Here is a 19,765-nt window from a genome sequence, read left to right as displayed (position 1 = left end):
TGTGTATGAAAGAACCTAGAGACTTAGGTTCAAGTCTTAGTCCAGCTAATCTCTTTTGTTTTGTTTTTTCTCCTTATTTCTACTATGTATTTTTTTTTCTTATTTTTTGTTTGAGATTTTTTTTCTTATTTCCCGATAAATCTGATTATGAGGTAAATAATATACGACTCTTGCACATTTCCTTTTGTATTAAATTACTCTTGAACCATAAGTATTTTGATAAGTTTTTTTAATTTTACTTGTTATCTTGTAATGTTAAATTTACAAACCAATGGTCCAATTGTCCAAAAGCCTATTCACTGAATCACTAACAAAAACAAAAGAAATTTTTTTTACCAAATAAAATTTGATAATTTTTTTAAAATTAAATTAAAGGTAAACAAATATTTTTTACCAAATAGAAATTGTTTACATTTTTAAAATTTAAAAAAATGCCATTTGGTTCTCTCTTTTTTTTTTCGTGCCTCGTGCCGTGCCCTTCCGTGCCCATGTCGTGCCATGCCGTGCCCGTGCCCATGCCCGTGCTCGTGCCTGGCTAGAACCGTGCCGTGCCGTGCCGTTCCTGTCCACTTTTCGTGCCCGTGCTCGTGTCGTGCCCGTCTACGACCGTGTCGTGCCGTGCCGTGCCAAGCTAACTTTCGTGCCGTGCCCGTGCCGTGCCGCCCACTTCCGTGCCCGTGCCGTGCCCCCAGGCCCACTAAGACCGTGCCGTGTCGTGCCGTGCCAGGCCAAGACCGTGCCTGTGACGTGCCGTGCCGTCCCGTGCCCGTGCCGTGCCCGTGCCGGCATAGCCCATTTGACACCTCTACATGGCAAGGACAACCAAATCTTTCTTTCTTCTCTCCTAGTACACTATATATATATGCATATATAATATTGTAGAAGTACAAAGGTACTAGATTTTCAAAATCAAATATCCCATTAAAGAATTCTAATTAGGCACATGTTTCTATTAAACTAATAGATATTGTACTTTTGAAAATCTATATCTATATATAATATTGTATATATGTACACATGCCTATATATACATAGGTACCAAGAATATATGGCTTAAGATTTCTCCATTAAAATATAATATAGGTACTAGTACTAATTCATTAAAAAAATACTAAAAATCTAGAGTTTAGATTTACCCAATATTTTAATGCACAAAATCACATGGGAAATCCAAAACTTGATTATTTAATAAAAACCTTGTACCTTGTTGGAAGATTAGTGCTATTATCCAATGTGTAATAATTTTGAACCCAAATCATTGGTGACCATTGGATTGGTTTTTATCTCAACCCTTAAAACACTTTATTCTCTTGCCATTAAAAATACAAAATATTTACAAAAATGCCATTCAAAAGTTAGTTTGTGAGAGGGATAATTTTAGACCATTGGATGTGTGAAAATGAAGGGTTAAGATGGGTGAAAAAGGAATAATTTTTTGGCATCTTTGAGATACCTCCCCTCCCTTGTTATGTGGATGATTATGAGAAGTCATATATAAGATATGGCCTTGGTGATGGTTTTCTCGGTGATTTGTTATGGCTAAGACCTATATAGGGGCGGGTTAGGGTTGTGACATCCAGTGTGTTTTAAACACCACCTCTGACGACTAAAGCATGTTATTTTCCAATGCGACCTTTGATGACGACATCCGGCGATCAACAAGAACTATGCGCTTCAGCAGAGAGATCTTTTAAACTCTCCAAACGATGGAGCAGCGTCTCGCCGTCACGTGCCATAAACACCATGGCTATGCCACCAAATCGAGCCAAAACAATCCGTCAAAAACTTCACAATACTCAAATTTTCAGATTCAAGGTTATTTGACTAATAAGGTTCTTTGAATGACTAAAAACCATAAGGCTAAGAGTAAAATTTTCCCTTTGTGTTCAAAACAACTTTTTTAATGGAGAAAAAAAGTCATTTTGATTCAAAATAAGTAGAGTTAGATAGTTGTTTATTTCTCTTTATTATTCAAAATGGTGAATTTTCAAATATAAGTTACTTTGGGCTCATTCCATCACGTATGTAGTATGTCAGGTTCTACCACGAAAGAAGGTTCTACCATGAAAGAACCTAGATCACATTCAGTGAATCGAAAGGGGAGGCCTACTCATCCATCAGCTCCTCTTCTAGATTGGTGTAGTTTTGGAAAGTGTCTAAGTACAGTTCACTCGCATTGATCAATCAAGAGTTTTGCCACTCGGGGTGGAGCATGGTCCGCCAAATCGGCATAGGTTAGGTAATATTAATGGAAAATGGTATTCTTTCTCCATATGGGAGTGGTGCTGGCACATATAGATGTGGGTAGAGGAGCGAAGGTCTGACAAACATTTCGATTTAGGATATTGGTTAAATGCAAATAGAGAACACTGGCATTCATTCACCTTGTTTGGTTCCCAACTCATCTCATCTTATTTTTTTTCTATATGTTTTTAAATATATTTTTCACTCTATCTCTCTCCACTCATTACATCAAAAATAACTTTAAAAAATGAGAACCAACAATGTGTATACTACCTTACGTGAAGGGTATCTCAGTTGTTAGGGAAAAACTCCAGGGGGTGGCAATGGAATTTTCCCCTTTTCTTTTGAACGCTATATAGAGTGACTACAACCTGAACGATGACGGATTAGGAGTAGGGTAAAAAAGAGGCGGGCGGGTTTTGCAGACGCGCTTCAGTCTCTTGCTCCTCTCTCCTCTCTCCGCGGAATGGAACAAGACGGAGTTGACGCCGCCGCCCCCACTACTACCACCTCCGCCGTCTTGGTCGCCATACCGCCGCACGATCCTGACTACTCACCCTTGGGGTCGCCTGAGATCATCGACTCGCACTTGGAAGAAGTATTAGTCGTAGAAGAGGAAGAAGACCACCACCATTCTCAGATCGCTTCTGCTCTCACTGATGATCTCCGTGACAAGATCATTAAGCAGGTCAATATTCTCTCTCTCTCTCTCTCTCTCTCTCTCTCTCTCTCTATGTGTGTGTGTGTGTATCTGTATATGTGTTACTCTGTACACTTGCAGACAACTGATTAACGGCGCCAAATGTGATATTGTGGGTATATTACACCGTCAGTTTTTAAAAACCAGATGATGTATTTTATCTCGGTAGTAATTTTTTAGATGTGATTTCTCGGCTGACCCCAATCTAAAAGTATATAAAACTAAGATATTGTGGTCAATTTTGCGAATTCGTGTATTATTCCAGTTCAATCTAATTAGGACAACAGTAATGAAGCTTGAAAAAAGTACAAAACTATGGTTTAGTTCCTGATATTGACAGATTGATCTGAAATCCCCCTTAACTTATGCTTCTTTCCCACTTTCGCTTTAAAACTTAGTAACATTTTCAATGTTCCACCACCAGGTGAGGGCGGTCGAGCAATTGCCCTAGTCAGCATCACCTGTTGCAGTGCCAACCTTTATTCGATAGGGAGCGGATCGAATACCAAGAGTTATGCAGTCCATACTCTTTGGGGTGAAGTGGGAAAATATACGGGGAAATTGAAAAATGGAGGAAACATAAGAGATAAGGGGGGAAAATGAGAGAATAAGTGAGAATATTTGCATGTGGTTAGCCCACTTATGGAGGAGAGCTTGGCTACACATGAGGAGGCGTGTTGAAAATATAAATAATAAAGTTACCCCATCTCTGAAAGCTTAAGCTTTTAGATGAGTTGGTGGTTAACAATCTAATAACCGTCAGTTTATTGACGGTGGTTGCCTAGTCGTGGGACATTGAAAACGTTTACTATGTTTCAAGACCAAAGTTGGAAAATTTATGGTTCCGGGTGCAAAGTGAGAAAAGGAGCATACATTAAGGGGGCAAAGTGAAATTTACCCCAAAATAAACATTCGTGTTCTTGTATAAGCTGATGTATTTGAAATTGGCTTATGTTTTTTCCAACTTGGGAAGAAGAAAAATATTTGGAATGATTGCACCTCGGAAGATTCCTAGAGGCTGGAGCTGCCACTAATGTATACCTTTAGACCTCATTGTATTACTATTTGGTGGGCTACTTGTTGAAGAAGCCTTGTTTAGTGTTGCTGCGTAGTATTTGTTTATGGTTTCTGCAACTAATTTTCTTTATATTTTGTGCGTTATCATCTTCGATATAGACATTTCCAGCAATGTGATTTTGTGTCTTTTATAATGACTATCTCGTTTTGAATAAGACTAGAGATTCAAGGGACACGTTTGTGGATTTTGTTTATGTTTTGGAACTCGAAGGTAGGGCTCTGTATTGTTCATTCATTGTAATAGTCAAGTCTTTGAACGAAATTCAGTAATTGCACCCTTTGTCATGTTAGCTCATGAGGTGGAATTCCTGGTTATTCTCCTTAGATTTAGAATTGTTTACAGGAGGATAATTATTGTGTGAGGGTCAGCGTAGTGCACCCTGGGATGTTTTACACATCAATAGTTGTGTTATGACCCAATGTTGCAGAATTATGAATTCACGTTGGACCATGTGTTTCCCACGAAGAAATGGTTATGACCCAAAGTGGCATTCTTACATCTCTCTCTCAACCCTCCCCTCGTCCACTGTGGGTTTGGCGGCTGACTGGCTCCTCTTTCTTCCTCTCTTCTTCTCTCTCTGTCTTTAGTTATAATTTTCAATAAGCTTGAAAACCTTATAATCTAGGGGTGAAATTATAACCGAGCAAACCGAACCGACTGAAAAACCGGAGTTTCTGAGTAAGGGTTCGGTCGGTTTCGGTTTACAATATTTATTTTTTTAAAAATTTTCAGTTCTGGTACGGCTACGTGGAAATCTCCCGGTCCCCACCTTACCAAACCGAATGTTTTAAATCACTTTATATTTTTGATCCCAACCATTCATTCTTCCTCAAATCCAATGGCCCATATTTCACCTACTTACATCTAAAACCTTAACCTATTCACCTAACCACATATTCTCTCTCTCTCTCTCTCTCTCTCTCTCTCTCTCTCTCTCTCTCTACTGTGTCGGACCCCAAAGAAGTTGAAGCTCCGAAGATGTTTTCGTCTCAATGGATTGAAGAACAAGAGTAGAAGATTTGCAGTTGTTTTGATATGAAATAGAGCAGACGAATAAGAAGAAAAAGAAGAAGCAGCAACAGAAGGAAACCAGTTTTTTCTATCTAAAGGTGTTTCAATCTATTGTTTTCCCTTATTTTTTGTTTTTGCTATTGCTTTGTCCCTGTTTGTGAAGTTCTCTTTTGTTGTTGAAGGTGTTTGTGCTGATTTCTGCATAAGTTCTATGATATGACTTTTTTTCTTCTTTTTCCTGTAGAATGTGGTATCCCAACCCGAATGACTCAAAATCTCCAACCGTTCTGAACCCCCGAACTGGTATCAGTCTTTAGATTGATTCGGTCGGGCTTCTGTGTATAATTTGATCACCCTGAGCTGACCAGGTTTGGTGTTACATTACATGCCCAAAAATTGACTGAACCCGAACCGATTAGGCGATTACACCCGTATTAAAATCCTCATACTGATGTGATCCAAGGAGGTTATGTGGTGGTATATTGTAAGGTTTGCTTGATTTGGGGTTTTATTTTTTTTTTTTGGAGATTTTCATTTTGGATTCTGGTATGGGTTTGATTAGGGTTGACATTTGGGGTACTATCATTTGGGTTTGCGCCAATATTTTATGATTTTCAAGACAAGGTGGTGAAGGAGAGTAGATAGATGGATTTTGCGTTTTTGCTATTGATGCTTGTTGGGGAAGATGAAGAGGTAGATTATTTTGGGGGTTCTGATATGATATGGCTTTGATTTTGGGGGTACTACTGGTGTTTCATTGGGGTTTGTACCTGTTGGCCGTGTTTTTAGAAGGTGAAGAGTTATATGACAAAGATGGATTTAGGTTTCTACTACTAATTTAGGGTTAGGCCGAAGACGGAAGATCGGTCATTTCCAGCTGCTGTTGGAAATGGTATGATGGCTTAACTTCAGGTGGTGTCGGCGGTGAAAGGTTTAAAGGCCAGGCCATGCCAGAATTATTTGGGACAGAGGCATGTGTAAATCGTGTAAATCTAAGGTCACGCCACTCTTAGTTATTCTGGGATGATGTGCGCGTCGCTTATATTCTTTTTAGAGAGTGTTAAATTTTAAGTTCTAAGCACTGGTTTGGACGGACAACATTGGCGTTTTGAGATGGGAGGCTATTTATTTCGGCCTTATGTGGATTTTCTTGGGTTTTCAAGCATTAGTTTTTGTGTGTGTGTGTGTGTGTGTGTGGTTATTTTTGGTACTTAGTTGGCATCTTGCCAATTTATTTATTTATTTTGGGCAAGTTAAATTTTCATTGAGGAAAAACCAACCAACCAAGACCAAGGGAATAACCTTGCAGTCTACAACACAGCTAGTTACTAACTAGCTAAAACAAAACAAGAAGGAAGACACTGATTTAAGCAAAAGCATGGGGAGGCATCTGCCAAGTAAGGCAGATGAAGCGATTCTCGTCGGACTGATTAACACCTCGCCATGCAGTCAAACACTCCCTCAAGTCAGACTTAATTTTTGCAATAAGGTCCCTTAAACTGGAGTTCTTCTTTTTGAAAACTCTGCTGTTTCTGTCATGCCATATACCATAAACAACCACAGCCAAAGAAAGCTTAAGGACTGAATGTTTGAAACTAGAACCTCCACAATGCTGAACCTTAGTAGCATGAAGCGGGAGCGGGGGCGGGAGCGGAAGTGGAAGCGGGTGCAGGTGCGGGGGAGCGGAGGCACCTAGAAGCTCCTAAGTTTGGGAGTGCCTAAGGAACGTATATAGATTTCATATAAGTACGTATATAAAGTATTTTTAAATACTTAACCATTGAAGGAAAAGTGATTACTTATGAGAATTTTCACGATCTTAAAGGGTACTTATATGAAGTTAGATATTTTCAATTTGCAAAACTTCTTGAGTGATAATATTTTCATATTTTAATTTCCACAATGGCATAACTCCCTTAAGAGTAAGAGAATAGTTGCCTTAACCACCCAATAAGCTCCCATCTTAGTTGGGACTTGGGAGCGAGCTCCCGTCAAGCTCCCATCTTGGGAGCCCCGATTCGAGCTCCCGTCTTGGGAGCGCACCTGTTTTAGAAGGATCCTGCTACTAAGTGTTGTACCATCCAATTGACTTCACCAAGCAATCCCAGACCAGTTCTATGCAACCCATTTTCTCTCAAAAAGAATTCCCAGACTCAGTGTTCTGTAATTGCAATGAAAGAAGAGATGTGCATGACTTTCTTGTGCAGATCCACAGAAAACACAGCCATCTTCAGCCAAGTTATTTCTTTTGGTTTTTGTTTTATTTTTAAAAAATGTGAGGCTGAGGGATAGATTGAGTTTTTGTGAGTAGCAGTACTAAAAAAGTACATTTATACTTTTTGAAGCTCTTATGCATTTCTTCTTCCACTTGATTTCTTTTTTTAATTTTTTGGATGCCGTTCAAAACGTGGCCTTCTTGCGGGTATTTTGGGGCTCATATGGCCGACATAGTTTCTTGTTGTTTACCATAGCACTTTATGAGTACCTAAACATATAGATATAAGAACATAATCTATGTAATTTTTCTTGACACAATTAATCACCATTTCTTGATTCCTTTACTGAAATTTGCTTGGAAGAAATTTATCTTTCATGTCTCTTGTTTATTTGGCGTACCTCTGATATTCGTAATATTGTTCCTAAGGTAACTTAAAAATGTTCCTGCTCAAATAGTTTTGGCGTGTCCTACGGGCTAGGGGTGTTGTCACTGGTTTACGGATTAGTGGTGTTTGGTTCATGAGACTTGGTTAAGTAGATAATAATCAGAAACAAAAAAATTGCTCAAAAGAGATGATAAGGAAAATTTAATTGGTTGTTAAATGTTTCACCATGCTGTATTGTCATGTATATAACAAGGGTGTTCTACATTGAGGTTTTGTAAGTTAGGCTAAATTTTGTGAAATTGCACGTTGAGAGGGGGTTAGGTTAGAATGCCAGCTACCATATAGTTGTCAAAGACGTGCCTAGGCGCTAGGCGAGGCACACCCCCATCACCTTGTATGACCCCAGGCGAGGCGACATTAATAAGGCGCTGACTAGGCGCGCTTCTTTCAAATTTGATTGTTAGGTTAAAATTATTACCTTTGGCCGTCAATCTCAAACCAAAGCTAAAGGGTCTCTCACCGATTTTCTTGCATCGCCGCCCATCATCTGTCCTCAGTCCTCTCGTCTGCATCAGTTGACCTTAGAGAATTTCAGCAATCAGTCGAACTTCGGCTATCGGTCGTCTCTCCTCTTCTCTCATCTCTCTCAGTCGTCTCTCCTCATCAGCAGTCAATACATATGTACATACATACACATGCGCGTGTGTGTATATATTATCGCCTCTCCTCTCCTCTCTCTCTCTCTCTACATACGTATATGTTTTATATATATCCATATTTGTGTGCACATAAACTACAAATAGACAACACGCACAGTCAACCTATATGTTAATAGGAAAAGGACTTGTTCTTTTTGGTCAAAGTTTTTAGAGTGAGCATTATTTTCAGAAAAAACTTTATATATAAAAACAAGTTCAAATTTTTGACATTTGATGGATGTTTTAATGTTCCTTTTGGATGGTATGCTTTCTAAAAATTTTAGTGCTTATTATTTGAAATATTAGTGTATGCTATTTTCCTTATTCTTTTACACATTGGTGTGCCTCGCTTCAAAAAGGCACTCATCTCACCTTGTGCCTCGCTTCAAAAAGGCACTCATCTCACCTTGTGCCTCGCTTCAAAAAGGCACTCATCTCACCTTGTGCCTCTCGCCTAGGGCCCAACAGGACTTTGCGCCTGGGTGCGCCTTTCGCCCTTGACAACTATGCCACCTACATTTATTCCGTTGAATATCCCTAATTGAACTTGATTTTGTTTATCTTTTTTATTATTTGGCTCAAAATATGTAGCATTTTGCTCTTCTTCCTTTCCAGGATTGGTTCTGACTGATGTATAGGTATTAGAAAGATTATCAGTTGTGGAGTACGTCTCATTCCAATATAAGATGGGATTACCTTCGCCGGTAAAGTGTTGTTCAGAGAGTCGGAATTAGGCAAATTTGGATAGATATTGATTCCTGTACTCACAAATGTGTCGTGGGGTGTCAATGATATGTTCCGTGAGTGGATACAAGATTTCCTCCTGCTTATGGCTTTTAGAATATACACGAGTTAATGGATTAATGAGTTTAAAAGATACTAATTTTAGTACTATAATTGTCGTCATGCAGGTTGAGTATTACTTCAGCGATGAAAACCTTCCAACTGACAAGTTTCTGATGAATTATGTGACCCAAAATGTCCAAGGGTTTGGTAAGTTTTTTGGTTGTCTGGTTCGGTTTACTGTTTTGGAGGTTTTGTATACGTTTGGTTATGAAAGTGTTAAGGTCAGGTAATTGGTTTTGTACTTTGACTAGAATATCGGTACTATTTTTGGCCATATCTTTCTTATGTACTCCCTCCGTCCACTTTAAATGTCCCCTACGGGAATCCGTGCATTTTCAAACCTTTCAAACCCCCCAAAAATCAATCTCTCTCTCTCTCTCTCTCTCTCTCTCTCTCTCTCTCTCTCTCTCTCTCTATATATATATATATATATATATATATATATATATTAATACAGAGGGAGTTGCAGGCTGTATTTTATTTCTGCAATGTCATCTTGGACTCTCCTGTTGGTGTTCCTCTTGTCTGCATGGTGCCTTCGTTTTGCACCTTACATGCCCTTATAGTTTTGCTTTCTTTCCATTTTTTCCTTGTTTTAACACGGGAAAGAAGAGTATTGTACTCATGAAAATATTTGTATTTCCCCTAAAGAGCCCTCTTAATTTGATTAGTAGATTTTGAGTGAAAAGATCAAACTATTTACGAAAGGGGTTAGCCACAATGGGGATTGCAATTGCTTATGTGTTCTTCTTATTGGTTATCTGTTGTGTCTTCTGTTTCTCTCACATGCAAGGCGATGCATGACCAATGAGCATTATCAAAATTTAGCTGAAGCTACCTCATGACTCAGTGCAATTAAAATGTACCGTGCTCCGCTGGTTAATATACTTAATCAGGTTTTGAAATGTGGATATTCAACTTATGGAAGTCAATGGAGTCATTGTGGACAATCTTATTGTTGTCTTCCCGAGTTATCTAAATGAGCATACTTAATATGGTATAATAAGCACATGTTGAATGATGCATTGTAATCCTTTTTGTTAACATTGTTTAGTACTTTTGCAATAAGCCTGTATACCACCATGTGGCTGATTGATTTGGTTAGTACGTGGGGTTCCTTGCTCAATGCTTGAGTTCAAGTGTCCATAGCCGTTTGGTTGGGCTAAAAATACCCTTTTGTGCTTGTGGTTTCGGCCCTGACATAGGTGCAGTAGGATCCCCATGGTGCTGAGGGCAATACTAGCAGATATGTTGAGTAGCCTATTGTTAAGTTACCAACTCTCCCTAAAGCTTAAGCTATTAGGAGATGGGCCCAACAATGTATATCAAATAATGTATATCACGTGCAACCCCATCTTGCACATGGAGATGCAAATTTTCATCGATAAAACAAACAGAATATGAAGGAGAGAAGCATAATGCAACTGGGGAGCAAATGTAGACGGAGAGACTTGAACCCAAGACATCTTGCAACCTGAGCTCTGATACCATGTTAAGTTACCAACTCTCCCAAAAGCTTAAGTTTTTAGGAGATGGGCCCAACAATGTATATAAAGCTATCTAACACCTATATGCATATCCATTTTTGACACCAAAAAAAGCCCATTAAGCCTGTATGGTTGTAGGCCACACCTAATCACCTATTTAACTAGTTTGTTGAATCAGATTGCATTCACGTTAAATTAGTCAAAAGGAGTTAATGCGATTGTTGAATGCTCTTGGGAGACGAATATTGGATTTGGTGGAGTATATTTAAACTTCGAAGTAAGTATGGTAAGTAATCCTATACTGTGGGTATTGTGTATAAGGTGTATAGTATTTGGATACAACAAAACCACCCAGGGGAGACAAGTTGCTCCTTATTTTTATGGGAGGACAAAGGGATTTAACCAAAAGAGAGCTTGAACACCACTACAATATTTGAACTAAACCAATTATGCTTTTCCTTTATAAATATTTCTCTGTAGAGGGAGAAAAATATGACTTTTCTTCAATTTTCATGTCAAGTGTTCTTGAAAGTTATGAAGACTCACGAAAACGTTCTTCAGCTTCATTGTGGGTTTACTGAGTGGCAAATGTGCTGTTTAATGTTAACTTGATCCACAATGGGGTTCAAGTTTTTACCAGTCTGGGTGTAAACAGAATAGAGATGTTGAAAATGATGAAGTATAGCAGGTACTTCTGACATGTTGCTTAGCCTGGATTCTTCCTGGTGCAGCTAATTTCAGTTGTGCTGAACTTCTGGGCTTTGGCTGAGTGATTATGCAACCAACTGCTGACTGATTCCTTCTCTCTTCATGTAACTCAGCTTTACAAGTCTTCATTAGATGTTTTGGGTAACCCCTTCTTGGGACTTACATGGTCGGACATTCCTGTCATTTTGTTGTATCACGAGGGGTGATTCATGAACTATAAACATGTTGACGGACTTAAACTTGTTTTTGTTGTCCGTTGTACTCTTCATAAGGGATATTTTGCGGGTGTCGTGTGAGTATGGGGTTACATTTCTATGCAAATGGTTAACCCATTTCGTTGGGTGCTTTTTTTGGTAGGTAACAGAGTGCTCTGATTTCAGAAAGTAAACACTAAAGACATGCAAGTGTTAATATCTTCCTAGGTTGCTTTTAACTTACTTTTTTCTGAAGTTGGTTATCTTCTGATCTTAATTATTGGCTTGCTGCTTTTTGCAGTTCCCATTGCCGTCGTTGCTTCTTTTAAGAAAATGAAAAAGCTCACACAGGACAGGTCATTAATAGTGGCGGCACTCAAGGAATCTTCTTTTCTTGTAAGAACTTTGTTATCTTGTGATTTTTCTCCCTTTTGTTTCTCGAATCTTAGGCTTCTTTTCTCAACAGAGAAAAAGACCTATTTCAGTATTTATATATGTGTGTGTGTATTTATGTGTGATGATATCAATATTTGTACTTGTGTTTTTATATGAAAATCTTGGGCTTCTGACTACATCTTATTGTAAGTGAGATACTGGCAAGCAATGATAACATATGCTTCTGTGTTTTGGTTTAGTTTAGCAGTCTTCATGTGTTTCTTTTAAACCTGTGGTTATCCAGTGTTCCTGCTCTCCTTAGTGTCATGTTGCATATCCTCAACCCCCTTTTTGTTGGTAATTGCAGGTTGTAAGTTCGAATCGCAAGAAAGTAAAACGACTTCTTCCCCTTCCAGTCAGTGATGTCACGGATGCCCAGGTATTCATGCAAATGGAGCTTGAGTTTCCACTATGATGTTATTTGGTTTGAAATTGTATCTAACTAATGTACTGTAGCTGTGCACTGTTTTGGTGGAAAATCTACCAGAGGATCAGTCTACAGAAAATATTCAAAGAATATTTGGCGAAGCTGGAAAGTATGTGTTGTTATCCCATTTTCTTTTTCATGTTACCTTATCTTCTTTTCTTTTTCTTTTTTTTATCCTTACACACTTGATACATTTATTTAAACAGCTTTCGAATTATTTTGAAATTTCAGCATAAAGAATATCTGCATCCATGATCCACATGCTGCTAGAGAGCCGCAAAAACGCACAAAAGCGGAGAAGCTGCTGAGTGGTAAGGTAAGAATTCAAATTAGATGATCTCTAATGCGTAGCAATTTGGGTGCACAAGAATTGTATTTGCTGGCATTGGTTTTCTTGCTAAAGCTTTAGCCACATGTTTGTGTGGAGTTGTCATTTTTGCTTAATATCTGAAAAAACTATTAAAGTTGGTACCCGGTCTACTGGTTATTCATCTCATGGTAAAAGTCTGTTTAAAGGGCAATGCTACAAGAGCTTTTAGAAGCAAAAATGAACATTTTAAAAAAACAAAAAAAAAGCTAAAAGCATGAAAGCGTGCCTTTTTTGAGTTTTTCTAACCTCAAAATAAGTACTGAGTGGGTCCTTGATTTCTTATACAACTTACAAGTGCCAAATTAATGCTATGATAACAATATGCCCAAGGCAGCACCAAGTATAGGTAAATAAATACTAGGAAAGAAAGAATGTGCAATTAGTCAAGCTACTAATACGGCTTGTAGTATCTGATTCCTATAATTTTAGAATGTATTGAATTTTACTAGGTAATTAATACTTCATGGGGGTTGCTGTTTGCAGTTACATGCTCTTGTGGAGTATGAGACTGTGGATGCTGCTGAGAAAGCGGTGAGTGTGATTTTCGATCTGTTATTTCTAGTCCACTTTGTTTATGATATTGGAATAAATAAAAGGGATTTACACATACTCTTGATGGTTAATTGGATCAGGTGGCTATGTTAAACAATGAACAAGATTGGAGATATGGCATGCGGGTTAAGCTTCTCAAGCGGGCGGTACTTCACATCTTCACCTTCTATTCCCGTTTTTGGAATAAGATGAAGGATTTTAGCTTCTCGTGTTTTTTTTTTTACAGGCGAAACATGGGCAGAAAAAGAAAGGGTGGAGAGAAGTAGATTTTGAGAAGAATAGCAATGTTCATGCATCTGATCCAGCTGGTGGTGAAGAGAACCACAATTTAAGTGACCATCTTGATGAGAGACACAATGAAGAGGTTAGTAGTGCATATCATCATGGATACGATGAACCGTATTTTCCTTATAGATAAATTTGCAGTTGTATTTACATCGGCCTCTAATAACTTGATATTGATTTGGGAAACGAAGTGCAGTTGGTCATTCTGGAATTCTCTGGTGTTCCTCTCTGTATTATGGCGAGATACCATTTAAGCGGTCTATGAAGCACCGACACTTCTAGATGCTGGGGCCATGACAAAATACTTATGGGACACGCCACGTGGAGTGTCCATTAAATTTGATGAACTTTTTTTGGGGAACACGACAGGGACACAGCGGGGACATGGGAGGGACATGTATATGCAAAAAAAATCTATTTTTGGGGGTAAATGTGTATTACTTCAAAGATTTTGGGTTAAAAGTTAAAAGTGTAGTATGATGTACATATGTTGCTTGTTTGTATATGTTGATGCGTCATGCTTATACCTATAACAATGTTTTCATTGGTATAAAATAAATATTACTTATTTAGTTAGTTATTTATTTGTTTTTGCCGTGTCCCTTTCCGTGTCCATGTCCCCATTTTTTAGAAATCATGTGTCCTGTGTGTGTCTGTAACTGTGTCCGTGTCCGCATCTGTTCTACATAGGTGGTCCCAAATTTTGAAGCTAGTTACCCTGTTTTCTACGCCAAAATTGCCTCAAAAAGGAAAAGAAAGAGGATACAAAGAAGTCTATTGCTCTTGAAAGAGAGAACCTAATACATGACTAAACTTTAAATTATATAGAAAACCCTAGGACATAGTTGTCATAGGCAAGCCTAGGCGAGAGGCGCGTCAAGGCGACCAGGTGCCTCTTTCAATTTTCAATCACAGCCGTAGGATCAGTAATAATCTAGGTTAAGTTCACCTTCAGTCGATCAATCCTCTCTCTATTTCTCTCAATCACTCTAGCAAATGAAACAAGTTCAACAATCACCTCACAGTCGACCGTCTCTTATCTCTATCGGTCAGTTTTCATCTCTCTCTCTCTCTCTCTCTCTCTCTCTCTCTCTCTCTCTCGATCATCTCTCTGACTTCAGTCAACCATCTCCCTCTGCAGCAGCAGATTTAGCATGGGCCCAGTGTCGGCCCAGGCCCCCACTGCAAATTTCGGTGTCTTGTTTATTTATTTATTTATGTATGTTTCAAGTTTAACTTTACCTATACTATAACGCCTTTGTCCTTTTACTCCTCTAAACCCACGGAGAACACGTTTGAAACCATTCATAATGAAACTACGTGCAAAAGCGCTTTCAAACCATCAAAACTCGTCGTAGTCTATTTTAAAGCCTTGTTTTAGTAACTTAATTCATGACCATGGTAGTTTTGTTAGTATTTTAATATTTTTAATGGAAAGGTAATTAGTTCTAATGTGGGTTGCTGAACTTGTTACTTTTTGTTAGTGCTTTCAATGAAGAATGTTCTATTGTCATATTATTTTGTTGCAGAAATAGTTTTTTTGAGTTTTTTGTGATTTCATTGTGCCCCCACTCCTTGTATTTTCTGGCTACAAACCTTTTTTTGTTTGATTTGTAATTTAGCTATGTATTTTGCTCTATAAGTTTTTTGAATGGTTTGCTTTCTAAACTTCTTTGGCTTAGTGTTTATTTTCTCAAGTATGGGTGTATGCTATTTTTGCTATTTTTCAGCCCAAGTCTAAACTATCCTTAAGAAATTAGATAAAGTACAATAATAAGCATAAAACTAAGCTAGAATACATTCACACTTCCTGAATACCCTGATCAGTGCAAGTTTTTGAGGCTTGAACAACTGAGATGCAGTTATTCTTTATCCTTCAACCCCTCAGCTACTTCAATGCTGATGGTCAACAAATTATAATTTGGTTGTTGAAATTTCAATAGCACATTCATCCGGTCTGCTTACTTGTTCTTAGCAAGTATGAGTAGTTCTCAAAGAATGCTGATGGTCAACAAATTATAATTTGGTTACTGAAATTTCAATAGCACATTCATCCGGTGTGCTTACCTGTTCTTAGCAAGTATGAGTAGTTCTCAAAGATGAATACAAACAGAATGAGTTTCACGTTCAATAGATTGATACACAAAATAGGTACATGGTGTATCATGTTGTTGCTGTAAATATGATTAGCATGCAGATTTATATTAGAAGCCTGAATATATTTTCATCTTTGTGGTTTCTGCTTCATTGCAGGATGGGGACCATTTACTTAAGGAGAAAAACGATTACAAGGCTCAAAATCGAAGATGGGGAAGGGGTCAGAGATATCGTGGCATTAATGGGCAGGGTATTAAGCATATCACAATTGATATTTCTCTGCTTTTCCTTTCCTGGATCATCTTAGCCCTTCTAACAACTCGTTTGTAATTTCTCTCTTAAAAACACAATAATTTTAGGCCATGGAACAGTTTTATCTAGTCATGGGAGTGAAGCCTCAAAGCCCCCTCCTGGCCCCAGAATGCCCGATGGAACGAGAGGGTTTTCTTTTGGACGTGGTCGGACTCCAGCTTCAAACCAAGATTAGTGTACAACTGGAGATAGATGGTAATTCTCGCGTGTTGAGGAGTTCAATTATCGACTTATGGAAAACATACTTCTCAAACTAGCAAATCCTTCCAACTTTTCTGACTTGAAACAGGACCCGCTGGAATGATATGACAGTGACAATTCAAGTGAGATAGCAAATTAGTACACTTCGTTTTCTCTTCATTTTATGAAAAGCCAAACCAAGCATGCAACATTACCCAGATTACGAGAGCAAAAAAACCAACAGAAAAGAGCAACACAGCAAGCTGTAAAACAAAATAAACCTCAACATTTACCACATAGGGGCGTATTTATAGCTGAGATGGCTTCACCTGCCTTTTAGTGCTAAGAAAATTTGATGTTTAGAGTTCTTGGGGTGATCTGCACTTTTGCAGTGGCCTAGCTCTGGAATACTCGCTGATTGCTCTCCATCTGTAGGCAGCTAAAGAACATTTCAAGCGATTACTCTAACTGAATCCTTCTCATTTCACATATTAAACGGACTAGTCCACAACTTAACTCAATACATATTAACAAACAAGTACTTTGTTGGTTTGTATATATGATGATTACTCTAGGTGTATTTGATTAATCTCAATGCGGTATCCTTTTTGCTGCATATACTCTTGCAATGTTCTAAAAGTTTCTAAAAGTCGCTAGGTGCTAGCCGGGTGGTCGGCTACCTTCGAGCGATTAATCGGTGCATATTAATTAGTAATTGGTGATTAATTGTTAGTCGGATCTAATCGGATAAGCCCAGTCAGCGACTAATCGCCGATTAATTCCTTGTTTTAGATCATTGTCTGTCTTGTGCTGTTCTGAATTCACAAACGCGCTCAGGCGGTGGAGAAATCTATTTATGAACTCTTTCAGCTATTTTGGGAGAGTGTGTATAAGGTGTATCTGAGGTTAAGCATAACTGTTTGATTCAGTTTTTACAGTATGGGGTGTTGGAAGTTCATCATATGCTGTTTTTCCTTGGTCGTTTAACTGGAGTCTGAAAATCTTTATTTATCATACAAAGAACTCGCCCTAACCATTCTGTTTCTCTCTCTAAAAAGAACTTGCCCTAATCGTTTCAGCTTTGGGGGAGGGGGGCCACCGCTGCCTCCCCTCTCTCCATTGCCTCTCCTTCTCTCCATTTCTTGGTGTATCTATTTTCGATTTGTTTCGGCAGTGGGCTGTAGAGATCCAGGCATTTAAGCTTCCGGTGCTCGAGCTTCTGGCCGGCGTTCGGTGGGCTTATTTTTGACCGGACTCTGCCTTGTCCTCTCAGATCCAGTGAATAATGGCCGGCAGTGAGGTAATAATGGGGTTTTGGGGTTTTTTTCCTTGCTTTTTTCGGTTCGACCGATTGGTCTACCTAGCTCGATATTTGTACTGGTTTGGTTTTCCAAATCCGGTGGGTGTCGGTGGTGGGTTAATAATTAGTTAGCGGCTGTTGGTTTTTTGGTTTTTGGTGGTGGTGGTGTTGTGTTACTGGTTTGGCCGTCGTTGGAGTTCATCGGCGTCCTCCTCCTGCTTATATGGTGGGTACTGCGGCTGTTGATCTGGATTTGGCGGTGGTAGTATAAGGCTTAGGGCTTGGCCCTTGAGTGTGTCGTCTTGTTTGAAGAGCCCTGGAACTTGATTAGGCAGACATGGGTTCGCAGGCATCGGCCGTCGTGGACGCGTGTGACCGGAATCCGAGCCCAAGTGGATTTCTATTTCGGTCTCCTTCACTCTGGTCCGAGGTCCCATCCGTGCCTCATTCGTCAGCGTACAGCGTCATCCCTTGGCCGGAGTAGGCCGGCGGCATATTGGTGTTAGTCCAAGGTGTTTGTGCTTCCGATCTGCTTGATTTATTGTCTTTTTTCCATCGGTTTGTTATTGTTCATCTGTGATTTGGGGGTTGCGCCATCTCGAGGCGACTGAATGTATAGATTGCTAGCTCCTCTTGACCCGATCCTTAGAGGTGGTGAGTTGTGAGTCTTTGACTCGGCTTAGAATCTAGGCTTTAGTGGTCTCTGTCCATGTATCTCATGTGTATTTTTTGGATGGTTTGGTTGTAGTCCCCTTTTTATTGTATTTGGATGGATTCGCTGTAATTGTCTATTCTTAGGCTTTTAATGATGAAATGAAATGCTGATCGAAAAAACTGGAGTCTCAAAAAAGTAACCTGTTGGAACCTTTTGGTCTTGCTCCAGACCAATTACCGAAAGGGAGGTGACATTTTGTGAATTGTGGTGTATCAATGTCATTGTGTCAAGTGGTGCTGTGTTATTTTATCGTTGCTTAACAATATGTTGCTCTTATGGTAATGGGGACATACTCTCTCCTGTCTCTTATGTTTTGTCCTTCAATTAAAATCTACTACTACTATATTGTCATAAAAAATAATAATACGCTCCTGTGATTAATTTTTTGCGCTAATTTTAAAATTAATTGAGATGTTTTAAATTGATAAACAAGAAAAAAAATTATGCATCGATTCTTTTGGTTTTATAATTCTATAATATTCGACAGGGCATAACTTTAAAGAGTTGTAAGCAAAGAGATTTTTGCGTGCGTGGGCTTAATTTACAGATACGAAGTGGGTATAAATATTAAGTAGGTTAAAATCGTGGAAAGAACACAACAAGGAATTATAAGAACACAAGAGATTGAAATATTATTGCAAACACTGACTGGCTTTCTAACTTGGTTTACAACGGTGGAGAACCCTTCTTTTGTAGGCATAAGGAAGGGACGTTTACATCATCACACAAAGTACCAATAATACAACTTTACTATTTACATCAGGCTATTAGTACGACAATTTAACACATAGTCTTTACTTGAATAATAAAGACCAATTATACATTACCTACTGCTACCTAGACTTTCACACCAATAGTACAAGTACAAACAATATACACCAATTATACTTCCTACAACGGTACACAACAGTAATCACCAATAATTGCAAGAGATGGTGAAGGTTCTAATCAAAATGTCAAGAGCAAAGGAAATAGAAATTTATAAACAAGAAGTTATCTAAGTGGTTTCCTTGTATAGACATTGAGTGACTGAGTGTTGTACGCTCTGGTAAAACGGAATGGAGTATGTGAAGACCAAACTGAGACTTTTTTTTGGCAAAAAAACAATCTGAGACCGTGTATTTTCGTATCTTACTTGTACAATGGGAATTTTTTTTTGTCTAAAATAGGCCCCCAAACTTTAATACTTCAACTTTACACCTAAATTTTTCTTTCGTTATTCAAATAGACCTTTACCGTTAACACACAAACACACACCCACCCCCCCCCCCCCACTTTCATGCACCCTATGACTCTCATCTCTACCGCTTTCTTCTCACAAACCAAAAATACACACTTGGTTTTTCAATTCCCGACTGCTTCCTCATCTCTGCCCAACTCCCCCTCTTCTGAGATAGCCTTGCCGCCTCCTCTCTCTACATCGATTTTGATTTTAACAAGTTGAAGTCGCTGGGGAATCGGTTTGGGCTTGCGGTTGTGGTTACGTGAATGGGCTTTGGATTGAGAATTTCACACTTCAGAAA

The 19,765-nt window shown here is 38.8% G+C and overlaps 1 protein-coding gene and 1 long non-coding RNA gene across 5 annotated transcripts; one reads left to right on the top strand and one right to left on the bottom strand.

Annotated features, from left to right (window-relative positions):
• The first annotated feature begins 2,601 nt into the window (after positions 1-2,601).
• On the top strand, positions 2,602-16,843 carry LOC131315962 (la-related protein 6A). 4 transcript variants are annotated; one of them, XM_058345219.1, is made up of 12 exons: positions 2,602-2,932; positions 9,246-9,327; positions 11,871-11,965; positions 12,312-12,383; positions 12,461-12,540; positions 12,663-12,747; positions 13,285-13,332; positions 13,434-13,499; positions 13,580-13,717; positions 15,892-15,985; positions 16,095-16,242; positions 16,620-16,843. In XM_058345219.1, the coding sequence occupies exons 1-11, from the start codon at positions 2,711-2,713 to the stop codon at positions 16,220-16,222; spliced, it is 1,110 nt and encodes a 369-aa protein (XP_058201202.1). In that variant the 5' UTR covers positions 2,602-2,710; the 3' UTR covers positions 16,223-16,242; positions 16,620-16,843. The 4 variants fall into 4 exon arrangements, with proteins under 4 accessions (XP_058201202.1, XP_058201201.1, XP_058201203.1 ...); XM_058345218.1 differs by lacking the exon at positions 16,620-16,843 and adding an exon at positions 16,337-16,407; XM_058345220.1 differs by lacking the exon at positions 16,620-16,843 and having other exon boundaries at positions 13,434-13,496; positions 16,095-16,407.
• LOC131315963 (uncharacterized) lies at positions 16,579-18,483 on the bottom strand. Its single transcript, XR_009196945.1, has 2 exons — positions 18,363-18,483; positions 16,579-17,214 (listed from the first exon to the last, which is right to left on the bottom strand). It is a non-coding gene; the product is annotated as an uncharacterized LOC131315963 (long non-coding RNA).
• Positions 18,484-19,765: the final 1,282 nt, after the last annotated feature.

Source organism: Rhododendron vialii, chromosome 2a (assembly GCF_030253575.1).
Source record: "Rhododendron vialii isolate Sample 1 chromosome 2a, ASM3025357v1".
NCBI classification, from domain to species: domain Eukaryota; kingdom Viridiplantae; phylum Streptophyta; class Magnoliopsida; order Ericales; family Ericaceae; genus Rhododendron; species Rhododendron vialii.
This window is presented reverse-complemented; position numbering and strand designations above follow the sequence as displayed.

What these genes read in the sequence shown, in the direction of transcription:
- LOC131315962 (XM_058345219.1), top strand. Translation starts at nt 2,711, where the DNA reads ATGGAACAAGACGGAGTTGACGCCGCCGCCCCCACTACTACCACCTCC. An exon ending in GTGATGTCACGGATGCCCAG is followed by an intron (nt 12,384 to 12,460) that starts GTATTCATGCAA and finishes AATGTACTGTAG; the next exon opens with CTGTGCACTGTTTTGGTGGA. An exon ending in ATGAGAGACACAATGAAGAG is followed by an intron (nt 13,718 to 15,891) that starts GTTAGTAGTGCA and finishes GCTTCATTGCAG; the next exon opens with GATGGGGACCATTTACTTAA.